The sequence below is a fragment of the Musa acuminata genome, chromosome BXJ3-1 (assembly GCF_036884655.1).
Source record: "Musa acuminata AAA Group cultivar baxijiao chromosome BXJ3-1, Cavendish_Baxijiao_AAA, whole genome shotgun sequence".
NCBI lineage: Eukaryota > Viridiplantae > Streptophyta > Magnoliopsida > Zingiberales > Musaceae > Musa > Musa acuminata.
In genome coordinates this window covers 18078713-18100467 of record NC_088349.1, presented here as the reverse complement: position 1 = coordinate 18100467, position 21755 = coordinate 18078713, and the positions used below count along the sequence as shown (strand labels likewise).

The 21755-nt window shown below is 39.3% G+C and overlaps 1 protein-coding gene across 4 annotated transcripts; it reads right to left on the bottom strand.

The window, feature by feature from the left end:
- Positions 1 to 684: 684 nt before the first annotated feature.
- Positions 685 to 20097, bottom strand: LOC135584073 (uncharacterized protein At1g27050-like). 4 transcript variants are annotated; one of them, XM_065134573.1, is made up of 2 exons: positions 19676 to 20097; positions 685 to 1086 (listed from the first exon to the last, which is right to left on the bottom strand). In XM_065134573.1, the coding sequence occupies exons 1-2, from the start codon at positions 20018 to 20020 to the stop codon at positions 877 to 879; spliced, it is 555 nt and encodes a 184-aa protein (XP_064990645.1). In that variant the 5' UTR covers positions 20021 to 20097; the 3' UTR covers positions 685 to 876. The 4 variants fall into 4 exon arrangements, with proteins under 4 accessions (XP_064990645.1, XP_064990647.1, XP_064990646.1 ...); XM_065134575.1 differs by lacking the exon at positions 685 to 1086 and adding an exon at positions 19167 to 19481; XM_065134574.1 differs by lacking the exon at positions 685 to 1086 and adding an exon at positions 19167 to 19464 and having other exon boundaries at positions 19676 to 20096.
- Between the last annotated feature and the right edge of the window lie 1658 nt (positions 20098 to 21755).

Genomic DNA, 21755 nt, shown 5'->3' with positions numbered 1-21755 from the left:
GCATTAAATCATAATCATGAATTTTAAATCTCTACATAGACTCTATGATTTTAAAAATTTAACATATGAGATGTTAAAATTATTTTTTTATCAATAAAATTATTAAAAATAAATAGAATATTTTTGTATCGATCCAATACATAATGTTCTGTATTATATTTTTTATTAATACAACTGACAATATTATGATAAATAAAATTATTGATTTTATTTTTAAAATTATAAAGATCTTAATGTAAATTTTTTAAGTATAATGGATAATCTTCTATAATTAACCTCGAGAATCCTATATGAAATCATCTGATGATTATTAGATTGATGGATGTAACCTTGAGTACGATGGATAATCTATAATTAGCCTTGAGAATCCTACGTGAGATCATCATCATCATCTGATGATTCAGACTGATGGCGTTCTTTGATGGATGGATGTAAACTTTTGCTCTATTAAGGCTCTCCTATTTACGGGGAGGCACATCAACGAGCACTGGGTTGCTGCATAAACTTCCGACTCAATTCTTAGATCCCTGGCGGCAAAACAAACATGTCACGGATACAGTTAAGAAATGCAACGCTTCCTGACAACAACTATGCTTAAACATTACAAACAATGCATTCATAAGATTAATGGCATTGAGGCCATCATGTTTTTGTTTTCGGGGGAAAAATGAAAGTTGAGAAACATAAGATTATAGCCTTGAGTGCCATCATTTTTTTTCCACTTAATCAACCATTAGCATTACATCATTTGAGACATTCAGCCAGTCATTTGATATATAACAAATATTTTCTTCAGCTTCAAATAAACAGCTATGCTACAAGTAAAACTGGATCCATTCTAACAGATGGGACTACACATGCTCATCGAAGTGAATCTCAAAATAGATCATGGTACGCGATAATTTCCCTGCTGGCGTGGGGACTCTTTGATCTATTTTTGGTGCTTTCTGTACTCATGCCTGGATTAAGCTTCTTACTACGACCAAGTCTGCTCAATGGTATTTCTGCACGAAGCAGCTTTGATGGGAGAGAAATCTTGACTCCTGTCTTAATTGGTAATGGATCGCTCGCTCGAACCACTAATACCTGTATTGTTTCCAGTTTCCAGGTAAGAAGAGACATAGCAAACACAACAAAACTTTGTCTGCATACAAGATATAAAAAAAAATAGAAAATGAGATGTTCTGCAGATAACTCGTTAGATATCCCTCCAAAATTTATCAGTTCTGTGTTTGTACATCAGTCTTTATCAGATCTTCCACTAGCAAATCCACAAGGATTCGGCAAAGATATGACACGGAACTCATCAGAGACTCTTAACTGCATCAAAATTTACAAGTAGATGTGTTCAAGAAAACCAATGAACTAAACCATCAAACTAAAAACAAATAGATGATTGAACCAGTTGGTTCGTTCCATCAAACAAATATTCAAACAGATGATCTTCCAATGTGAAGTCTACTATCTCAATTCCTGAAAAGTAGCACCCTACAAATGTCATTATCAAGTCTTCACAACCAGTAACATGATCCCAGTTCACCATCCTTCTCTCTCATTCATAAGATAAACCATCTGATGCCATAATCATATATGTCAATGTTCACTGTCCCCAACACATTCCTCACGATGAATACTCCCAGTATGCCTACAATTCTTGACTAGCCTAAATTTCACAGGATGTTATATCCTACATTCCTACTAATTCATGTTGTTTCATGTTTCTCAAACATCAATATGGTTCAATTGAGGACCTTGTGTTGAATCTTAGATTTTAATGATGAAGTCAATTGTAATTTGTTTGATCTAATCTATATGTTGAGAAAAGTGTGCAGGATTAACTACGATGGCAGTAAGACATAAAGCAGGTGTTGTGCCGGAGTCAAGATCGAGATCACGTTGGGAGTTCGAGAGTTCGACGAAAGTCCGGACGTTTGCTGGAAGTTCTACGGGAACCAACCGAGAAGTCCAGGAGCTTGCCAGAGAAGCTCGTCAGAACTTGCCAAGAAGATCGTCGTAAAGTCCGAGAGCTTGCCGGGAGTCCGCCGGAGCATTGCCGAGAATTCGTCGGATGTTCGCCGGAAGTATGCCGGAAGAGCAATTGACGCACCGGAATATGAAGTGCAGTAATCATGTCTTAATTATCGTAGTTAGAGCATAAATTAAGTTAGATTTGGGAGGTAATCCTACTAACTTAGTTAGGGGCCAACTGGGCCCTAAGTTGGGCTGGTTTGGGTCGGATTCAAGGCCCAACCAGGACCTTGAATTCCTGGTCGGCGGTGGCATCGCCTGGGAGACTCGGTCTCCCAGGAATTCTAGGCGGTGGTACCACCCCTGTCAGGCGATAGTACCATCGGCAGTTATTGCTGCCAGCGGTGGTATCGCCCCTGTCAAGCGGTGGTACCGCCCCTGTCAGGCGGTGGTACCGCCCAGACTGAGCAGTAGTACCGCCTAGTGTCAGGTGTCAGGTGGTAGTACCACCCAGTAATGGCGGTGGTACCGCTAGGACCTCGGAAATCCGAGATTAAACACTTTTTGGCTCCATTTTTGAAGCCATTAGGGCCTATAAAAATCCCACCCTTTCCTGCATGAAAGGGCACGAAACCTATTGGCAAATATGGAGTTCTTGAGTCTTAAAGTGTTGTAAAAGTTAGAGTTATCCTCCTTCATCTCTTAGCCTTGTAACCATCCAAGAAAGAGGAGTGAAACTTGTAAGGGTTGTCTCCTAAACCCGGCAAAAGGAGAAAAGCTGTAAAAGGTGGTTGGCCTTCGTCCATTGAAGGAAGGCCTCTAGTGGACGCCGGTGACCTCATCGGAGGAGGAAGCCGAAAGTGAATGTAAGTCACGTTGACCGAACCACTCTAAAACTCGGTTTGCATTTACTTTGAGCAACTTTCTTTTATAGCAAACTACCTCTCCTCCTTACTGTGCTTTAACTACGTCTACATAAGCTTTCACATAAACATCTTCTAAGATCGGTTTTAATCATACGAAGACTTTACGAAACTGATGCTTTTCATTTGTGCAATTTACATTGCTGCTAATCACCTTAGTCTTCTCTTGCACTTTCACGAAAGGTTTCAAGTTCAAATTCTTACCGAAACGAATTAAATTGAAACCATTCTCGTTGGAATCGATTTTAATTGAAATAAGTTTTTTGAAATAGTGAAAGTTTTTCACTGCACTAATTCACCCCCCCCCCCCCCCCCCCACTCTTAGTGCCGCTCTTGATCCTAACAATTGGTATCAGAGCAAGGTTCACTCTCGTTTGGTTTAAAACCTAAGAGAGATGGCATTTATCGGTAACCAAGAGGGTCATTCAATTACATGTCCGCCCATGTTCAATGGGACGGATTACACATATTAGAAGACAAGAATGAGGATCTTCCTGATTTCAATGGATTTTGAGCTTCGGAATATTGTAGAAAATGGATTTCGAAAGTCTTCTCTTCCAATGAACGATTGGAATGAGTTGGAGAAGAAGACTTTCGGTTTAAACGCAAAGGCTATGAATGTCTTGTTTTGTGCATTAGATAAAAACGAGTTTAATCGAGTGTCGATTTGTGAAACGACTTTTGATATTTGGCACACACTCAAAGTGACTCATGAAGGCATTAGTAGAGTGAAGGAGTCAAAAATTAAACTTTTAGTTTATTCTTATGAGTTATTTCAAATGAAACCGAGTGAGACCATTGGAGACATGTACACCCGATTTACGGATGTCGTCAATGGTCTAAAAGGACTTGGTAAAGGTTTCTCGGATTTTGAACTCGTTAATAAAGTTTTAAGATCTCTTCCAAAGAGTTAGGACCCTAAAGTAACGACCATTCAAGAGGCCAAAGATCTAAATAATTTTTCTCTTGAAGGACTAATTGGGTCACTAATGACCTATGAAATGACATGTAAAGCTCATGAAGAGCTTGAGGACACTATTGCAAAGAACAAGAAGGATATGGCACTGAGAACACAAGAAGACCACTTGAGAGAAAACTCAAGTGATGAGGACTTTGATGATGACTTGGCACTTTGAACAAGAAAATTCAAAAAATTCATTAAAAGAAACAAATTTAAAAATGACACTAAAAATAAATTTGAACCCAAGAAAGATCATGTAATTTGATACGAATACAAGAAACCGGACACTACAAGAGTGAATGTCCCCAAGCCAAGAAGAAGACACCAAAGAAGAAGGCACTCAAAGCAGCATGGGATGACTCAAGCGCATCCGAAGAAAAGGAGCCAACCAACACCGAGCAAGTTGCTCACTATGCGCTAATGGCCATTGGAGATGAGGTAACAAGTTCATTAGACGCAAATTTATCATTTGATGAACTATTAAATGCTTTTCATGATTTATTTGATGAATGTAAATCAATTAGTAAAAAATATAAATTGTTAAAAAATGAACATGATTCTCTTGTTAGCAATTTCGATAAATTAAAAATTAAGCATAATGATAATTTAGCTCTATGAACGAAATGCCATGATTTAGAAATACTTCAAAAGGAAAATATGCTACTTAAGAAAAGCTTAAAGAAGTTTGAGGTTGGTAGCAAATCCTTGAACATGATCATTGCCAACAAGGGTCACGTTCATAGAAAAGGCGGAATCGGATTTGTGAGTAGCTCTCATTATAATTCAACCCCCTTTGTTAAAGGCCCTACCTTGCATGTTTCACCCCAAAAGAAATGCAACTTTTGTTGAAAATTTGGGCATGTAGCTTATCATTGTCCATTCAAGAAATGTAGTCCACATAAATTGATTTGGGTTTCTAAAAGAACCTCAAATAACTCAATGCAACATGATAAGCAATTTAGATCGATTTTTGAGGCACCCAAGGTCAAATGGGTACCTAAAAATCATCATTTTTTATAAAAACGTTTACCATCATAAGCTAGGAGCAAGAGATGGTACCTTGATAGTGGATGTTCAAGGCATATGATCGGAGATCCATCTCAATTCTCTAAGCTCACTAGCATATACGAAGGATATGTCACCTTCGGAGACAACAACAAGGGTAAAATCATTGGCAAAGGAACCATAGGTAACAAATCCAACTTCTTTATTGAAGATATATTATTAGTTGATGGCTTAAAACATAACATCTTGAGCATTAGTCAAATGTGTGATAGAGAATATATTGTTAAATTTGAATCTAATGCTTGCATTATTGAAAAACCACACAAAAACACATCTATGATTGCATTAAAAAAAAATAACATATACACCATCGATATTAATGATCTTTGTAATGAAATATGTTTTTCGGTTTTGAATGACGATGCTTGGCTTTGGTATAAGAGATTAGGTCATGCTAGCATGAAACTAATCACCCAAATTTCATCTAAAGAACTTGTAAGAGGAATTCCTCATATCAAGTTCGTCAAAGATAATGTGTATGATGCTTGTCAATTAGGAAAACAAATAAAAGGTAGCTTCAAACCTAAGAACCAAAAAAGCACCTCTAGACCTTTGCAATTGATCCATATGGACTTGTTCGGACCAATTGCTACATCAAGCCTAGGAGGTAGCAAATATGCATTTGTCATCGTGGATGATTATAGTAGATACACATGGACTTATTTTTTGGCACACAAAAGTGAATACTTTAGGTATTTCTCTAAGTTTTGTAAACTTATTCAAAATGAAAAGGGTTTTATGATTTCGTCAATTTGAAGTGATCACAGTGGTGAATTTCAAAACCGTGATTTCCAAGAATTTTGTGAATCTAATGAATACAACCACAACTTCTCTACTCCAAGAAATCCTCAACAAAATGGAGTAGTAGAAAGAAAGAATAGAAATTTACAAAAAATGGCAAGAACCATGTTGAATGAACATAGCCTACCCAAATATTTTTGGGTCGAAGCCGTAAACACGGCATGCTATGTCATGAATAGAGTTCTAGTAAGACCCTTATTCACCAAAACTCCTTATGAGTTGTGGAACAACAAAAAACCCAATATTTCATATTTTAAAGTTTTTGGGTGTAAGTGTTTTATCTTGAATGAAAAAGATACCTTAGGAAAATTTGATGCTAAATCCGATGAAGGAATTTTTCTTGGCTATTCTTTTATTTCTAAAGCATTTCGTATATTTAATAAAAGAACTTTGATTATAGAAGAATCCATTCACGTTGTTTTCAATGAGGTTTTCGAAATTAAGAAAAATGATTTTGATGATGATGTTAATTTTGATGCTTTAAATTTAAATGAAACCCTTTCTCCATCTAGCAACTTGGATGCATCTACTTCCGAAACAACCTTACCCAAGGATTGGAAGTATGTAGATGCTCATCCTAAGGAGCTAATCATAGGAGACACATCTAAAGGGGTTCAAACACGTTTTTCTCTTAAAAATTTTTGTGTCAACACCGCTTTTCTCTCCCAAATTGAACCTAAATGTATTGACGAGGCCATAAAAGATAATTCATGGATCATCGCAATGCAAAATGAGTTAAATCAATTTGAGAGAAATGAGGAGTGGAAGCTTGTTCCTAAGCCAAATGACCATTTAGTTATTGGTATTAAGTGGGTCTTTAGAAACAAGCAAGATGAATCTGGTATCATGGTTAGAAACAAGGCTAGATTAGTGGCCAAAGGTTTCAACCAAGAAGAAGGTATCGATTACGAAGAAACCTTCGCTCTTGTGGCTCGATTAGAAGCCATAAGGATACTCCTTGCCTATGCTAGTAGTAATAATATTAAGTTGTTTCAAATGGATGTTAAAAGTGCATTTCTTAATGACTTTATTTCCGAAGAAGTTTATGTTGAACAACCTCTCAGATTTGAGAATGATAGTCTCCCTAATCATGTGTTTAAATTGACCAAAGCCCTCTATGGTTTAAAACAAGCCCCAAGGGCTTGGCATGAGAGACTTAGTTCATTTCTTATTGAAAATAATTTCTCTAAAGGCAAGGTCGATACTACATTGTTTATCAAAAATTTTGAAAATAATTTTCTTACATTTCAAATTTATGTTGATGATATTATTTTCGGTTCCATGAATGAATCTCTTTGTGAATCATTTGCTAAAAGTATGAGTCTTGAATTTGAAATGAGTTTGATGGGAGAATTAACCTTCTTTTTAAGCTTACAAATCAAACAACTAAGTAATGACATCTTTCTTAGTTAAACAAAATACACTTTAGATTTGCTAAAAAGGTTCAATATGGATAGCTCAAAAGCTATCAACACTCCTATGTGTACCTCCACTAAGTTAGAAATTGATGAAAGTGGAGAAAGCTTTAATCAAAAAGCTTATAGGGGTATGATAGGAAGTTTACTTTACCTCACTGTAACTAGATCGGGTATCATGTTTAGTGTGTTGGGAAATCTTGGGGGCGACATCATATGCGCAGCGGAAGAACAAGAAAACAAAATCCCCGATTCCCAAAGAGATGTTCGTCGTCGTGCGAAGATTGGTGCGCAAAATCCGTGAAACTTAAAACTGCATATTGAGTAGATTGTGTTACCTAGGGAGATCGTATATCCCTGTTTCCTTGCAGATCCTTAGGAGAGGGTGAAGGAGGTCAAGCGTCCTCCTCTCTAGCGGTGATCCACACAGTAGGGTTGCGACGACGCTCCTCAAAACTCCAAGCCTGCTCTAAGGTGGAGAGGGAGAGGAGAATAGGAAAGGCAAGCAAAGACTCTAGCCTATGAGGCTCTGAATCCCTCCTATTTATAGAGGTCCCCTATCAAGCCCTAATGGGTCCTCCCCTAGTGGGTATTGGATCTGCATCCAATAAGACAAGGGCTCCATCGGATATCTCATATCCGAACCTCTACTCATCGCAATGCCTATCATATGTGTGTGACCCTCTAGGCCTAATATCGAGCTGGCCGTGAGTCATACCCGTCAGAACTCCTTCTAACTCAATGAATTATTATCTCTGTAATAATTCACTTGACTCATCGACTATGGACGTACTAGGCCACTACGTCGTAGTCCCCAAACGATACAGGGGAATCCAATCCATTGGACCAGTCTGTCCTCAGTTACCGTGTACCTATAGTCCCTTATCCATCTAATATCCTAGAGATCGTATATCGAGCATGGTGTTGTTAGACCCATACGGTTTCTACTCGAGTCTCGCTCTAATCGGATTCTCCCGGAGAACTCTTTCTCTCTCAACCCGAATGACCCTGGCCAGGGATTTGTTTGAGCAAGAACACATAGGATATTCCTCTCATGACGCTGAGAGTAGATGATCCTCTATCGACACTCAATAGCCCTCGTAAGGTCGACTACCACTCCCAATGACCAACTGTACTAGATCTGGGACAACCAAACCTATAAGTCTGGTATTAAAGAGTGGAGCACTCATACAGGACATTCTTAGTGTCTCAAGTCTAAGGACCAGATACACCACTAGGACTACGGAATCGCTGTCTAACAATAAGGCATCATCAACCATCCTGCATTCCGTAGGCGGATCAATTAGTGAACTCATTCTCCAATGAGCACCTGTACTGTATCCCTAGTGTTCCTACATGAGCAGCTATGAGACCAACTGCATCCATCATATGGACGGGTATAAAGCACACCAGTCTGTCCGGTTATCACGATGTCCCTCTCGAGTAACCTATGACCGGGATTATTTAGGATATGTGTTTAAAGGTGAATCGATCTCATTATCGTGATCTCATCACGATCCGATTCCCATTGCACAAATCCAAGGACATCACAATATATATATATGCATTTATGCAATAGTTATAAAGTGATATATGTCAAAATATAATAAACAAAAAGATTCTGTATCAAGTCACACGTGCCATCACTCACGTGATTGGTTTGCTGGGCACCTATGACTAGCAATCTCCCACTTGACCTAAAGCCAATCACCTATGTGTCTGATCCCCATCAGACCCCTGTGACGCTCAAAGACAATCTGAGACAACGGCTTTGTCAGTGGATCTGCAATGTTATCTTCGGATGGAACTCTTTCCACTGCTACATCTCCTCGGGTTACGATCTCTCTGATAAGCTGGAACCTCCTCAGAACACTTTTAATAAGACCCGGGTTCCCTTATTTGAGTAATCGCCCCATAGTTGTCGCAATATAAGGAAATCGGCTCCTCGCTACTCGGTACGACTCCCAAATCTGTGATGAACATTTTCAACCAGACTCCCTCCTTTGCTGCATCTGATGCAGCAATGTACTCCGCCTCTGTGGTCGAGTCAACAGTAGTATCTTGCTTGGAACTCTTCCAACACACTGCTCCTCCATTCAAGGTGTACACATACCTTGAATTTGACTTGCTATCATCGACATCAGATTGAAAACTTGAGTCAGTGTAGCCTTCAACCTTAAGGCTATTACCTCCATATACTAGTAAAAGATCCTTAATCCTTCTCAAGTACTTAAGGATACACTTTACTGCTTTCCAATGCTCCAAGCCTGGATCCGCCTAATACCTGCTCGTGACACTCAGAGCATGCGCTATATCAGGCCTAGTACATAGCATGACATACATGATAGACCCTATTGCTGAGGCATAAGGTATCATATTCATGTTCGCCCTTTCTTCTAGAGTCTTTGGGGACATACTCGTAGAAAGCGATATCCCATGTCTCATCGGTATGAGACCTCTCTTGGAATTTTCCATGCCAAACCTTTTGACAATGGTTTCTATGTACTTGGACTGGAACAAGCCAAGCATCCTCTTGGATCTATCTCTATAGATTCTAATCCCCAAGATATAGGATGCTTCCCCTAAGTCCTTCATGGAGAAGTGTCTAGATAACCAAGCCTTTACTGTGGATAGCATTCCTACGTCGTTCCCAATGATGAGGATGTTATCCACATATAACACCAAAAAGGTGATAGCGCTTCCACTTACCTTCATGTACACACAAGGCTCATCTTCGTTCTTAACGAAGTCATAAGATCTGATTGCCTCATCAAATCTTATGTTCTAATTTCGGGAAGCTTGCTTTAGTCCATAAATGGATCTAAGCAACCTACACACCTTATCTGGACAGTTCTTGGACACGAATCCCTTAGGTTGCATCATATACACCTCCTCCTCGAGGTTCCCATTGAGGAATGCGGTTTTTACATCCATCTGCCAGATCTCATAATCATAGTGTGCTGCAATAGCCAATAGAATTCTGATGGATTTTAGCATTGCTACGGGTGAGAAGGTTTCGTCGTAGTCAACACCTTGCCTTTGACGATACCCCTTAGCCACTAGCCTTGCTTTATAGGTCTCTACCTTTCCATCTACTCCGATCTTTTTCTTAAAGATTCACTTGCAACCGATGGGTACAATACCTTCGGGCGCATCAACTAGGTTCCAAACCTTATTAGAGTACATAGAATCCATCTCAGAATTCATGGTTTCTTGCCACTTCCTGGAGTCTATACTCATAATAGCCTCCTCGTAGGTCTGAGGATCAATATCCTCAACATCCTCTCCTCTAATATGTCCCACATATCTCTCAGGAGAATGGGATACTCTATCAGACCTGCGTAAAGTTGAAACTTGTGTATTAGGTACCTGAACAGACTCGGGCTGTAGAGTGGTGCTTGAGCTTGGTTCTCCAACCTCGCTCAACTCTATCATTCTCCCACTGTCTCCGCCAAGAATGTGTTCTTTCTCAAGGAACACTGCTCTCTTAGCTACAAAGACCTTTTGGTCCTTGAGATGATAGAAATAATACCCACAAGTTTCCTTGGGGTATCCCACAAATTTGCATCGCTCTGTCCTTGATTCTAACTTATCGGAGTTGTGTCTTTTAACGTGGGTAGGGCAGCCCCAAATCTTAACAACCTTAAGATCAGGCTTCTTCCCTTTCCATATCTCATATGGTATAGACACTACCAACTTAGTTGGAACTCTGTTCAGAAGGTATGCTACGGTTTCTAGGGCATATCCCCAGAATGAAATGGGTAGGTCAGCGAAACTCATCATGGACCGTACCATATCTAATAATGTACGATTTCTCCTTTCAGAGACACCATTAAGCTGAGGTGTATAAGGAGGTGTCTATTGGGATAATATCCCATGGTCCTTGAGGAACTGAGTAATCTCTGTACTTAAATACTCACCTCCTCGATCTGATCAAAGAGTTTTGATACTCTTTCCAGTCTGATTCTCCACCTCATTCTTATACTCTCTGAATTTCTCAAAGGCCTCGAACTTGTACTTCATTAAGTACACATATACATACCTTGAGAAATCATCAGTAAATGTAATGAAGTAGGAGTAACCTCCAATGGCATGAGTTGACATGGGTCCACATACATCACTATGTATGAGTTCCAACAACTCAGTGGATCTCTCTCCAGTTCCACTAAATGAAGAGTTGGTCAGTTTTCCACGAATGCAAGGCTCACAAGTTGCATATGACACATAGTCGAATGGATCTAGATATCCATCATTTAGTAACTTTTGAATCCTTCTTTCATGGATGTGACCTAGCCTACAATGCTACAGGTATGCACTGTTCAACTCATCTCGTTTCCTTTTGGACACATTTACATTCATGATATGTGGAGTAGTGTCTAACACAAATAAACCATTATACAATGTTCCTTTCGTGATGATCTTATCATCTAATAATATCGAACAACCATTGTTCTCAAAAACAAATTTATATCCACTAACTGTTAAATATGAAATGGAGACAATATTTTTGATAATAGAAGGAACAAAATAACATGCATCTAATGCAATAAAAGCTCCACTAGGCAGATGTAGGGCGACCTCGCCAACAGCTACTACAGCAACTTTTGCTCCATTACCCATCTTGAGGTCCATCTCGCCTCTCTCTAGTCTCCTAGGCCTTGCCAGAACCTACAACGAATTGCATATATGATAAGCACTACCGGTATCCAATACCCATATGTTATCATAAGAGTCTGACAAATGGAGACTGATCATGAATGTACCTGAAGCTTCATCAAGCTTTTGTTTCACCCTTTCTGCAAGGTACTCTTTGTAGTTTCTCTTCTAGTGCCCATCTTTACCATAGTGGAAGCACTGGCCTTTGTCCTTTGCTGGGTCTTTCTTAGCAACCTTTGCTTTACCAGGTTTGCCCTTGCCCTTTCCCTTCTTAAGAGACCTTTTTGCTTTCCTTTTCTTTTTGGTCTCACCAGTGTAGAGAACTAGCTTCTCTTTCTTAATAGTACTCTCTGCATCCCTCAACATATTGAGGAGCTTTGGGAGAGTCACCTCAAGCTTGTTCATATTAAAATTCATTATGAACTATGAAAAGGAATCTGGTAGGGACTGAAGCACAATGTCCACACACAAGTTATCCTCTAGGACCATTCCTAGACCTGTGAGTTTCTCTATCCACTCAATCATCTTTAGGACATGGTTTTGAACCGGTGTCCCCTCAGTCATCCTAGCGCGGAAGAGGCTCTTGGATATCTCATATCGCTAAGTCCTTCCCTGTTCCTCAAACAATTTACGGACATGTAGGAGAATGGATCTGGCATCCATCTTTTCATGTTGTCTCTGTAACTCAGGAGTCATAGAGCTCAACATATAGCACTGAGCAAGAGTGGAGTCATTAATGTACTTCACGTAGCGAGCAATCTCATCCTCGTTTGCCTCTTCTTCGGGCGTAGGCATCATTGTATCAAGGACGTACACGATTTTCTCCGCTATGAGAATAATTCTCAAGTTACGGAGTCAATCTGTATAATTTGGACCAGTGAGGCGGTTGACATTAAGTATGTCACGTAAGGGATTTGAAAGCGATATTTTTTGAAAATAAAGATGCAGTAGAAATGAATAACATGCAGATTTTGCAAGAAATAAACTATCAAGATATGGACTTCTATCTTAATATGCTCCCACTATTTTACTAACGAGTCACGCGACACCCTCAGCACGTGAAACGGAAGTCTCCGGCAGACTTCTAGTGGGGATCAGGATCCAATCAGCGTCTTAGTGTAACCTCGAGGGACTCGACCAATCACACTAAGCCTAAAAGGTAGGCAACTCTTGCCGATCATAACTCCTTGTGATTCCCGTCTTGTTCGGCCTCCGAATCACCATGGCCTCGAGGGACTCGACCAACCATGATGCTCGGTTAAGTCAACACCTTTGTTACAAGATGAGTCTGATTTGATGATATACCCTCGAGGGACTCGACCAAGCATACCATACCCTCAGGTCACCGGTGACATCTCTATGTAGTAAGCAAGATAGCGAATCGCGATATAGGTGAGTCTCGAGGGACTCGACCAACTCAACCTACACCGGGAATCGGTTCCTACTTATAACGATGGAAGGCTACGTGGGTCAATCTAATTGCCTCACGTTTACCAACTTAATATTATCGAGAGATGTTTCTATGATTTGGTCTCCTAATATGACATGTCACACATATACATATTTAATATATATCTACATCGCATGCAAATATATATATATATATCTAGTATGTGTATAAGCAATCACACCAGATGATCATGGACCACAACCTAATATGATTAGGCCCGAGCCAGTAGGCCTAATCACTCACATCAAGATCTATGTGTGCAACGGTGCATCTCCATGCCCTGTGATCGTCCATCTCGTCCTCGTCGGTTCCGTCGACATCTTGATGCATCTTCATGCATCACGATCGTCCGTCTCGTGGGTCCCGCTATCGCATCCACGCTCCCGCTGTGCCTCCTCATGTGATTACAACTTAATCATAGGCACGCAGGCCCGACAATAAACGAGAAATATAATAGAGGCACGCAGACCTCAATAATAATAATCACAAGTACACACATCACACGGTCCATGATCATCCGTCCACACATCATACATCACATGTATAAATAATCATCATCATGTAGGACTACTAGATAATAATAAAAAATAATAATCAACTAAACCTTTTAATTAATTAATATTTTCTGAAATCAGGGAGATGTAGGGAATTTCTCAATTCCTAAGGGTATTTTCATAATTTAGATAAAAGACAGAAACTGAAATTTCTCAAATTCACAGGGGCAAAATTATCTTTTTGCCCAAAACCCTAATTCTCTCTTACTACTGCCACCGTCGCCACCCTGCTGGCGACGGCCTGTGCGGCAGGGCGAGGGCGCTGCCCTCGCCTGCAGGCGGCACGCCCGCTGGCGGCGTTGCCGCTGTAGGTGGGTGCCCCCACGAGCGGTTCTACCGGTGGGGCAACGCCCGCAGGCGGTGCTGTTACCATGCGGTTTCTACTCGAGTCTCGCTATAATGGGAATCTCCCGGAGAACTCTTTCTCTCTCAACCCGAATGACCCTGGCCAGGGATTTGTATGAGCAAGAACACATGGGATATTTCTCTTATGACGCTGAGAGTGGATGATCCTCTATCGACACTCAATAGCCATCGTAAGGTCGACTACCACTCCCAATGACCAGCTGTACTAGATCTGGGACAGCCAAACCTATAAGTCTGGTATCAAAGAGTGGAGCACTCATTCAGGACATCCTTAGTGTCTCAAGTCTAAGGACCAGATACACCACTAGGACTACGGAATCGCTGTCTGACAATAAGGCATCATCAACCATCCAGCATTCCGTAGGCGGATCAATTAGTGAACTCATTCTCCAATGAGCACCTGTACTGTATCCCTAGTGTCCCTACACGAGCAGCTATGAGACCAACTGCATCCATCATATGGACGGGTATACAGCACACCAGTCTGTCCGGTTATCATGATGTCCCTCTCGAGTAACCTATGACCGGGATTATTTAGGATATGTGTTTAAAGGTGAATCGATCTCATTATCGTGATCTCATCACGATCCGATTCCCATTGCACAAATCCAAGGACATCACAATATATATATATATATATATATATATATATATATATATATGCATTTATGCAATAGTTATAAAGTGATATACGCCAAAATATAATAAACAAAAATATTCTGTATCAAGTCACACGTGCCATCACTCACGTGATTGGCTTGCTGGGCACCTATGACTAGCATAGTGTAGAACTTTGTGCTAGGTTTCAATCTAATCCTAAGATATCTCATCTCAAAGCAGTTAAAAGAATACTTAGATATCTAAAAGGTACCAGTAATCTAGGATTATGGTATCCGAGAACTTTGAACTAATTGCATATGCTGATGCAGATTTTGCTGGATGTAGATTACATAGAAAAAGCACATCCGGAACATGTCAGTTTTTAGGACACGCACTTGTTTCTTGGTCATCCAAGAAACAAAACTCGGTTGCACTATCTACAACCGATGCTAAGTACATTGCAGCTAGTGCATGCTGTGCACAAGTTGTGTGGATGAAAAACACTTTAAAGGATTATAAGATTCATTTTAAAAATATCCCCATAAAATGTGATAACACTAGTGCAATATGTTTAACCAAGAATCTCATTCAATACTCTAGAACAAAACATATTGACATTAGGTATCACTTTATACGAGATCATGTCACTAATCATGATGTAATCCTATAATTTATTGATACAAAACATCAATTAGCCGATATTTTTACAAAGCTTTTAAGTGAAGAACAATTTGATTTTATTAGAAGAGAGTTAGGAATGTTAATATGTCCGAATGCATGAATTTGTTAAATTTCATTTTCGGACTTTCTTGATTCTTTGATCAATCACTTAAATTCAGTACTACGAATTTTACATGATGATAAGATTGTGTGCCTCAATATCATGTTTACTTTCATGATTATGATTGAATATTAAGAAGTTTTAATCATACATTGGATTCTTAATCTTCGAGTACTACAAAGCACTAATGATTTTGCCTCATGCGAGTAGTGATGCAAAGTTATGACAAAACACTTTATAAATGCATGAATTTGATGTATATTTTCTTTTCGGACTATCTTTCACTTAATGTATTTCTTGAATAGAGCTTTCATGAGTCTATGTCATATCAAGTTTATTTTTGATACATAGAAGTCATTAACAAATGCATCTCTCATGGATTTATCTCTTGTGAATTTTTATTGAGAAATGGATTTAATGTGATGATCCTCTCATTATGAAGATTAATTCTCGAAATTTCTTTTATCCTTCGTATGATAATTCTTTCACATGAATTCTTGCTTAATGAAGGAAGAATTTTTATGATTTTTTTTAGATGAACACTTGCAAGAATGAGGATTTGATTTCACATGAATATCTTGATCCTTGTGAAAATTGAAGCATGATTTAATAAAACTCGTTTATCGTTTTTAACTTCATTCAAAGTTGGTTCTCAATGGATTTTCCTCCTTACTCTCCTTCTTCATGCAAACTTTTGATGAAAAAATAAAAAGGGAGAAGTTGATGGAAGCCATCTCTTTAAATATTTATAACTTTTAATATGAGAACTTTTGAATAATATCATGTCATGAATGCTTAAAATATGATTGGTAAGAATTTTTACAAGTTGAAATATGGCATGAATTTTTACCACACTTGAATTGTTGAATCGTTCTCCTTTTTGTTGATAACAAAAGGGGAGAAATAATATCAAAATGTGGTAAATTGATGACAAATGTATTTCATTGTATATACTTGAAATGCTTACTTGATAAATTTTCTTCATTATGATAAGATATCTAGAGCTTAACTTGTAATTTTACAAATTGATATTTTACCATAGAATGATGAATTGCTATCTTTGTCATCATTCATATTTGAAATATCAATACTTGAAAATGGATGTCATGCCTTAATATCATTTTGAGAATGTTAAATCATGATAGGAATCATGATGTGCATATTGATAAGTTTAATGAATTTAACTTATCAGTTTGATTCTTGAATTCAAAGGCCTTAAATTCAAGAATGTCTTTTCTCAAGTATGGCATATAGATAGGAGGAGTTAAGGTTAACTCCGTCATCAATTGATTGTCATCATAAAAAAGGGGAGATTATTGAATCTCAGATTTTGATGAAGTCAATTGTAATTTGTTTGATCTAATCTATATGTTAAGAAAAGTGTGCAAGATTAACTACGATGACAGTAAGACATAAAGCAGGTGTTGTGCCGGAGTCAAGATCGAGATCACGTTGGGAGTTCGAGAGTTCGACGGAAGTCCGGACGTTCGTCGGAAGTTCTACGGGAACCAACCGAGAAATCCAGGAGCTTGCCAAAGAAGCTCGTCGGAACTTGCCAAGAAGATCATCGTAAAGTCCGGGAGCTTGCCGGGAGTCTGCTGGAGCATTGCCGAGAGTTCGTCGGATGTTCACCGGAAGTACGCCGGAAGCTCGTCGAAAGAGCAATTGACGCACTAGAACATGAAGTGCAGTAATCATGTCTTAATTAACGTAGTTAGAGCGAAAATTAAGTTAGAGCGTAAATTAAGTTAGATTTAGGAGGTAATCCCACTAATTAAGTTGGGCTGGTTTGGGCCGGATTCAAGGCCCAACCAAGACCCTGAATTCCTGGTCGGTGGTGGCACCACTAGGGCCAACGGTGGCACCGCCTGGGAGACTCGGTCTCCTAGGAATTCTGGGCGGTGGTACCGCCCTTGTCAGGCGGTAGTACTGCCGGCAGTTATTGCTGCTAGCGATGGTACCGCCCTTGTCAAGCGGTGGTACCGCCAGAGCTCGGTCTCCGAGCTCTATCAGGTGGTGGTACCGCCCAAACTGAGCAATAGTACCGCCCAATGTCAGGTGCAGGCGGTAGTACCGCCCAATAATGACGGTGGTACCGCTAGGACCCCGGAAATCTAGGATTAGACACTTTTTGACTCCATTTTTGAAACCATTGGGGCCTATAAAAACCCCACCCTTTCCTGCATGAAAGGGCACGAAACCTATTGGCAAATCTTGAGTTCTTGAGCCTTAAAGTGTTGTAAAAGTTAAAGTTCTCCTCCTTCATCTCTTAGCCTTGTAACCATCCAAGAAAGAGGAGTGAAACTTGTAAGGGTTGTCTCCTAAACCCGGTAAAAGGAGAAAAGCTGTAAAAGGTGGTTGGCCTTCGTCTATTGAAGAAAGGCCTCTAGTGGACGCCGGTGACCTCATCGGAGGAGGAAGCCGAAAGTGGATGTAGGTCATGTTGACCGAACCACTCAAAAACTCGGTTTGCATTTACTTTGAGCAACTTTCTTTTATAGCAAACTGCCTCTCCTCCTTACTGTGCTTTAACTACGTCTATATACGCTTTCACGTAAACATCTTCCGAGATCAACTTCAATCGTACGAAGACTTTACAAAACCGATGCTTTTCATTTGTGCAATTTATATTGCTACTAATCACCTTAGTCTTCTCTTGCACTTTCACGAAAGGTTTCAAGTTCAAATTCTTTCCGAAACGAATTGAATTGAAACAATTCTCGTTGGAATCGGTTTTAATCGAAATAAGTTTTTTGAAATAGCGAAAGTTTTCCGCTGCACTAATTCACCCCCCCCGCTTAGTGCCACTCTTGATCCTAACACCTTGACCTATGATTGATAACTTAATGTTAAGAAACCATGTGGATTTAATTAGGATTTAGAAATAATATATGTATGCACACAATATGGAATTACATCAATTCTAAATAGTCGCAATGTTAATAACATGCTAAGATTCGGCAACTATGAAAAATAAAAAGAGTGTAGATTAACTAGTGAGGCAAAAAACTCTACAGGAGGTTAGTAAACCTTCAAAAGGATCCTGGGCAATACTAGCATCAATGCCCTAGCAAATGTACAAAATGAAATAAATTAAAAAAATAATTTGATTCATGATCTTGTTTGTTCTTGGATCTCCAGTTGCATTCTAGGTTCCAAATTCAAATAAGTTTTGGATTTAGGCAATTTTTTTGTAATGGAACTGTAAATGATTGTAGAATGCGTTGGACTATCTTGAGTTAGTCAGAAGGAATTAAATGAAAATGCTTAAAAGATAATGGCATTTAATTCAACTTTATGGAATTCTTGAGGTGAATTTTACATGTTTAATATATGTAGATGTGCACTTTAGAGGTTTTTACTGTTGAATGTCTTTATTGGTAATTTAGGATTGACTAGCAAAAGAGAAAGATGGCTGGTGCCGACCAATCTTGTTCAGGGCAGCTTTGGCCTAAACATTAGATGCTAAAACACCAAGTGTCAACCATGATTTTTTTCACTGTTAGATAGAACAGTATTGCAGATCAGGAACTTTCTGCATATTATATTCATTAATTCAGTTTGTAGTCTGAGGCTAAAATGAAGATCTACACCACTTTGGTATCACTGCTCTGTTTCTGCTAGAAAAAGCAGCAAGGATAAGAGCTTAGATGTCATTTTGCAGACAATTAATACACATTGCAGGCACATAAAACCTGTCATGCGTAAGATTGGTATCATAGCTACTGAACTGACCCCTCTTTTTGGCAGCAAATTCCTAAACATGCAATCTACTTCTGAACCCTAAGCCACACCTTAACATCCAATTTAGCCAGTAATCCCCATCTAATACAAAATTTGATCAGCCTGTTCTCTTGCACGGATAATTTCTTTGATCTTCCATCATGGAATCAACGCCACGCTTAACTGTCCCCCTGATGAGTTCTTTGAAGAGTATAAAACTAGTAAATAGGGTATCAGCAATTTGCAAGTAATTAAATCAAAATAATATATTAGAAGAGCACAAATGGGCGACAGCTTTGACATGTTCATGATACCATTAAAGCCTTCCCGTCAATGTTGGTAGAGAGCTAAAACCACAAAGCAATGTCCACAGGTAAATGGAAAGCACAATAGAGGAAGGTAAAGGAGGCACCTTTTTGGACCGGACGGAGAGGCCGAAGGTGGGATCGAGGGAGGCGGCAACGGCGGCCTCAGCGGCGTGGTCGGAGCGGAAGGTGACGTACCCACGGCCATCGACGTCGATGCGGGTGCGGGAGATGGGACCGAACATTTCGAGGCGGGACTTCAGCTCGAGGACGGTGCAGTCGGCGAGGAGGCCGGAGACCATGACGAGGGTGGGCGAGGACGATGCGGGGGCAGCGGCGGCGGCGGGATCTCCCTCCGACGTATCGGGCTGCAATTGCCGTCGAAGGCGCTTGGAAAGAGAAGCGGGGAAGGGATCGGATTTGGACCTCTTGCGCTTCCCCATAAGATTCATGGCTGCTGCTCCCCCTCTCTCTTGCTGGTCGCCGCCAAAGGAACGGTACTTGTGACCACAGAAAGCAAAGACACGCGGAGTCCGAAGTGTTGGACTTCGGATCCGATTCCAACGAACGGGGAGCTACGTCGATCCGCATAGAGGCCACTCAGGCGCTATAGCGGGTTCGAGTGAGCCGGTTATTCGAACCAGGCTACATTGACCCGAACCGATTCGTTAATTACGTTATTTTTTTATCAATATTTATCATAATACTAGTAAACATGAAGACTCACATAATTCAGATTGCATTGCTTGCCGTAGGTGCTTTGATGTCTTTCAAGGCTGACATAACATATCCAGTAGGCATCGATTGGATTTTATATATGTCGATCAAAATTAAATATTATATTATTTGCCCTCATTACCCTTTTAAGCAAGGTCATATTAGTAGTCCCCAAACATATATTTTTTCGAGATATTGATCATTGTTACCTATATTAAAAATAATTAAATAGTTTTTTTAATTTTTTTTTTCATTTTGGACGAATGCACAGGGTAGAAAAGAAAGGTTTTTTTTTTTTATCATGAGTGGATGAATCGCATATAAGGGGCTGTCGATGATCCTGTTGGTTGGCTTTTCTTCCCGAGCCACATGTTCCACACAAATGAATTTTTTTATCATTTTAAATATTATTTTGTTTTGGACCTACGTATTATATATCAAAAATATATATTTTAGTCATATCATTATTTTAGATACATTTTTTTGTCTTATTTGGATGTGATGACTTTCTTGATGAAATAAATGTTGCATTAATGATGAAATACATGCTTCTTATGCTTTTTTTATTGTGCACGAGGACTGGATATATATATATATATATATATATATATATATATATATATATATATATATATATATATATATATATATATTTTCCTTCTTCTGTACCACTCACAAAAGAATACACTTTAGGCATACTAGACGTTCCAAATATATTTTGAAAATACATTATATATTAAAAGGAGATACCTTAGACATTATATAATATTTAGAATCTCGATGTGAGATAATTGATATATTAACTTCACTAATCTAAAATTCTTAGGCTTATAAGTTTGGTGATGACTCAAACGATTTCTTATAACCCGATAATCCTTTATTATCTTAATCTCTCATCATACTTTGATACTAAGGGAGTTCGAATATCAATTATCCAACAGTATTTGTCTTGATGTGGCAAAAACAGCTTTTTTTTTTTTTTTTTTTTTTCTTTAAGAAAAGGTCGGCACGAGTCCAATTTAGGTTGGTCGAGCTTTTAGGGTTGACATGAGCTAGTTGAAGACGCAAGTCAAATCGGGTCGTGCCTCTCGCTCCTGGTACGTTATGCGCCCCCTCCCAACTTGGGTAAGCATCTTGCCTGACCTAGTTGTCAACTTCGTAATGAAATTGATCTGATTTGTGTGGGCAAGGGCTCAATCTCGATTAATCCGGCTCCTCGGCCTCACTTGGAATCCCCTTGCTGTTGTGTGTCTCCTCGCAACCTACAGTGTCAATTTGGTATTATACAATACTCATTTATCTGATTACAAAGGGGAAAAGAGTTATTGCTGAGAGAGAGAGACTACGCAACGTGGTAATCATCCAATAAAACCATATGAAGGGGAATTTCTCTCGAGGATAAAAAATACTCTGTATCTCATTCTCACATTAGTCAATTTTTGTCAAAGTCTTCATCCGATAAATCCCCTT

Bases quoted from the DNA above. Each gene is read 5' to 3' on its own strand.
- LOC135584073 (XM_065134573.1), bottom strand. From the start codon at position 20,020: ATGAATCTTATGGGGAAGCGCAAGAGGTCCAAATCCGATCCCTTCCCC. The intron at 1,087-19,675 runs GTGCCTCCTTTA...GAAACAATACAG, and splicing joins TCTCCGTCCGGTCCAAAAAG to GTATTAGTGGTTCGAGCGAG.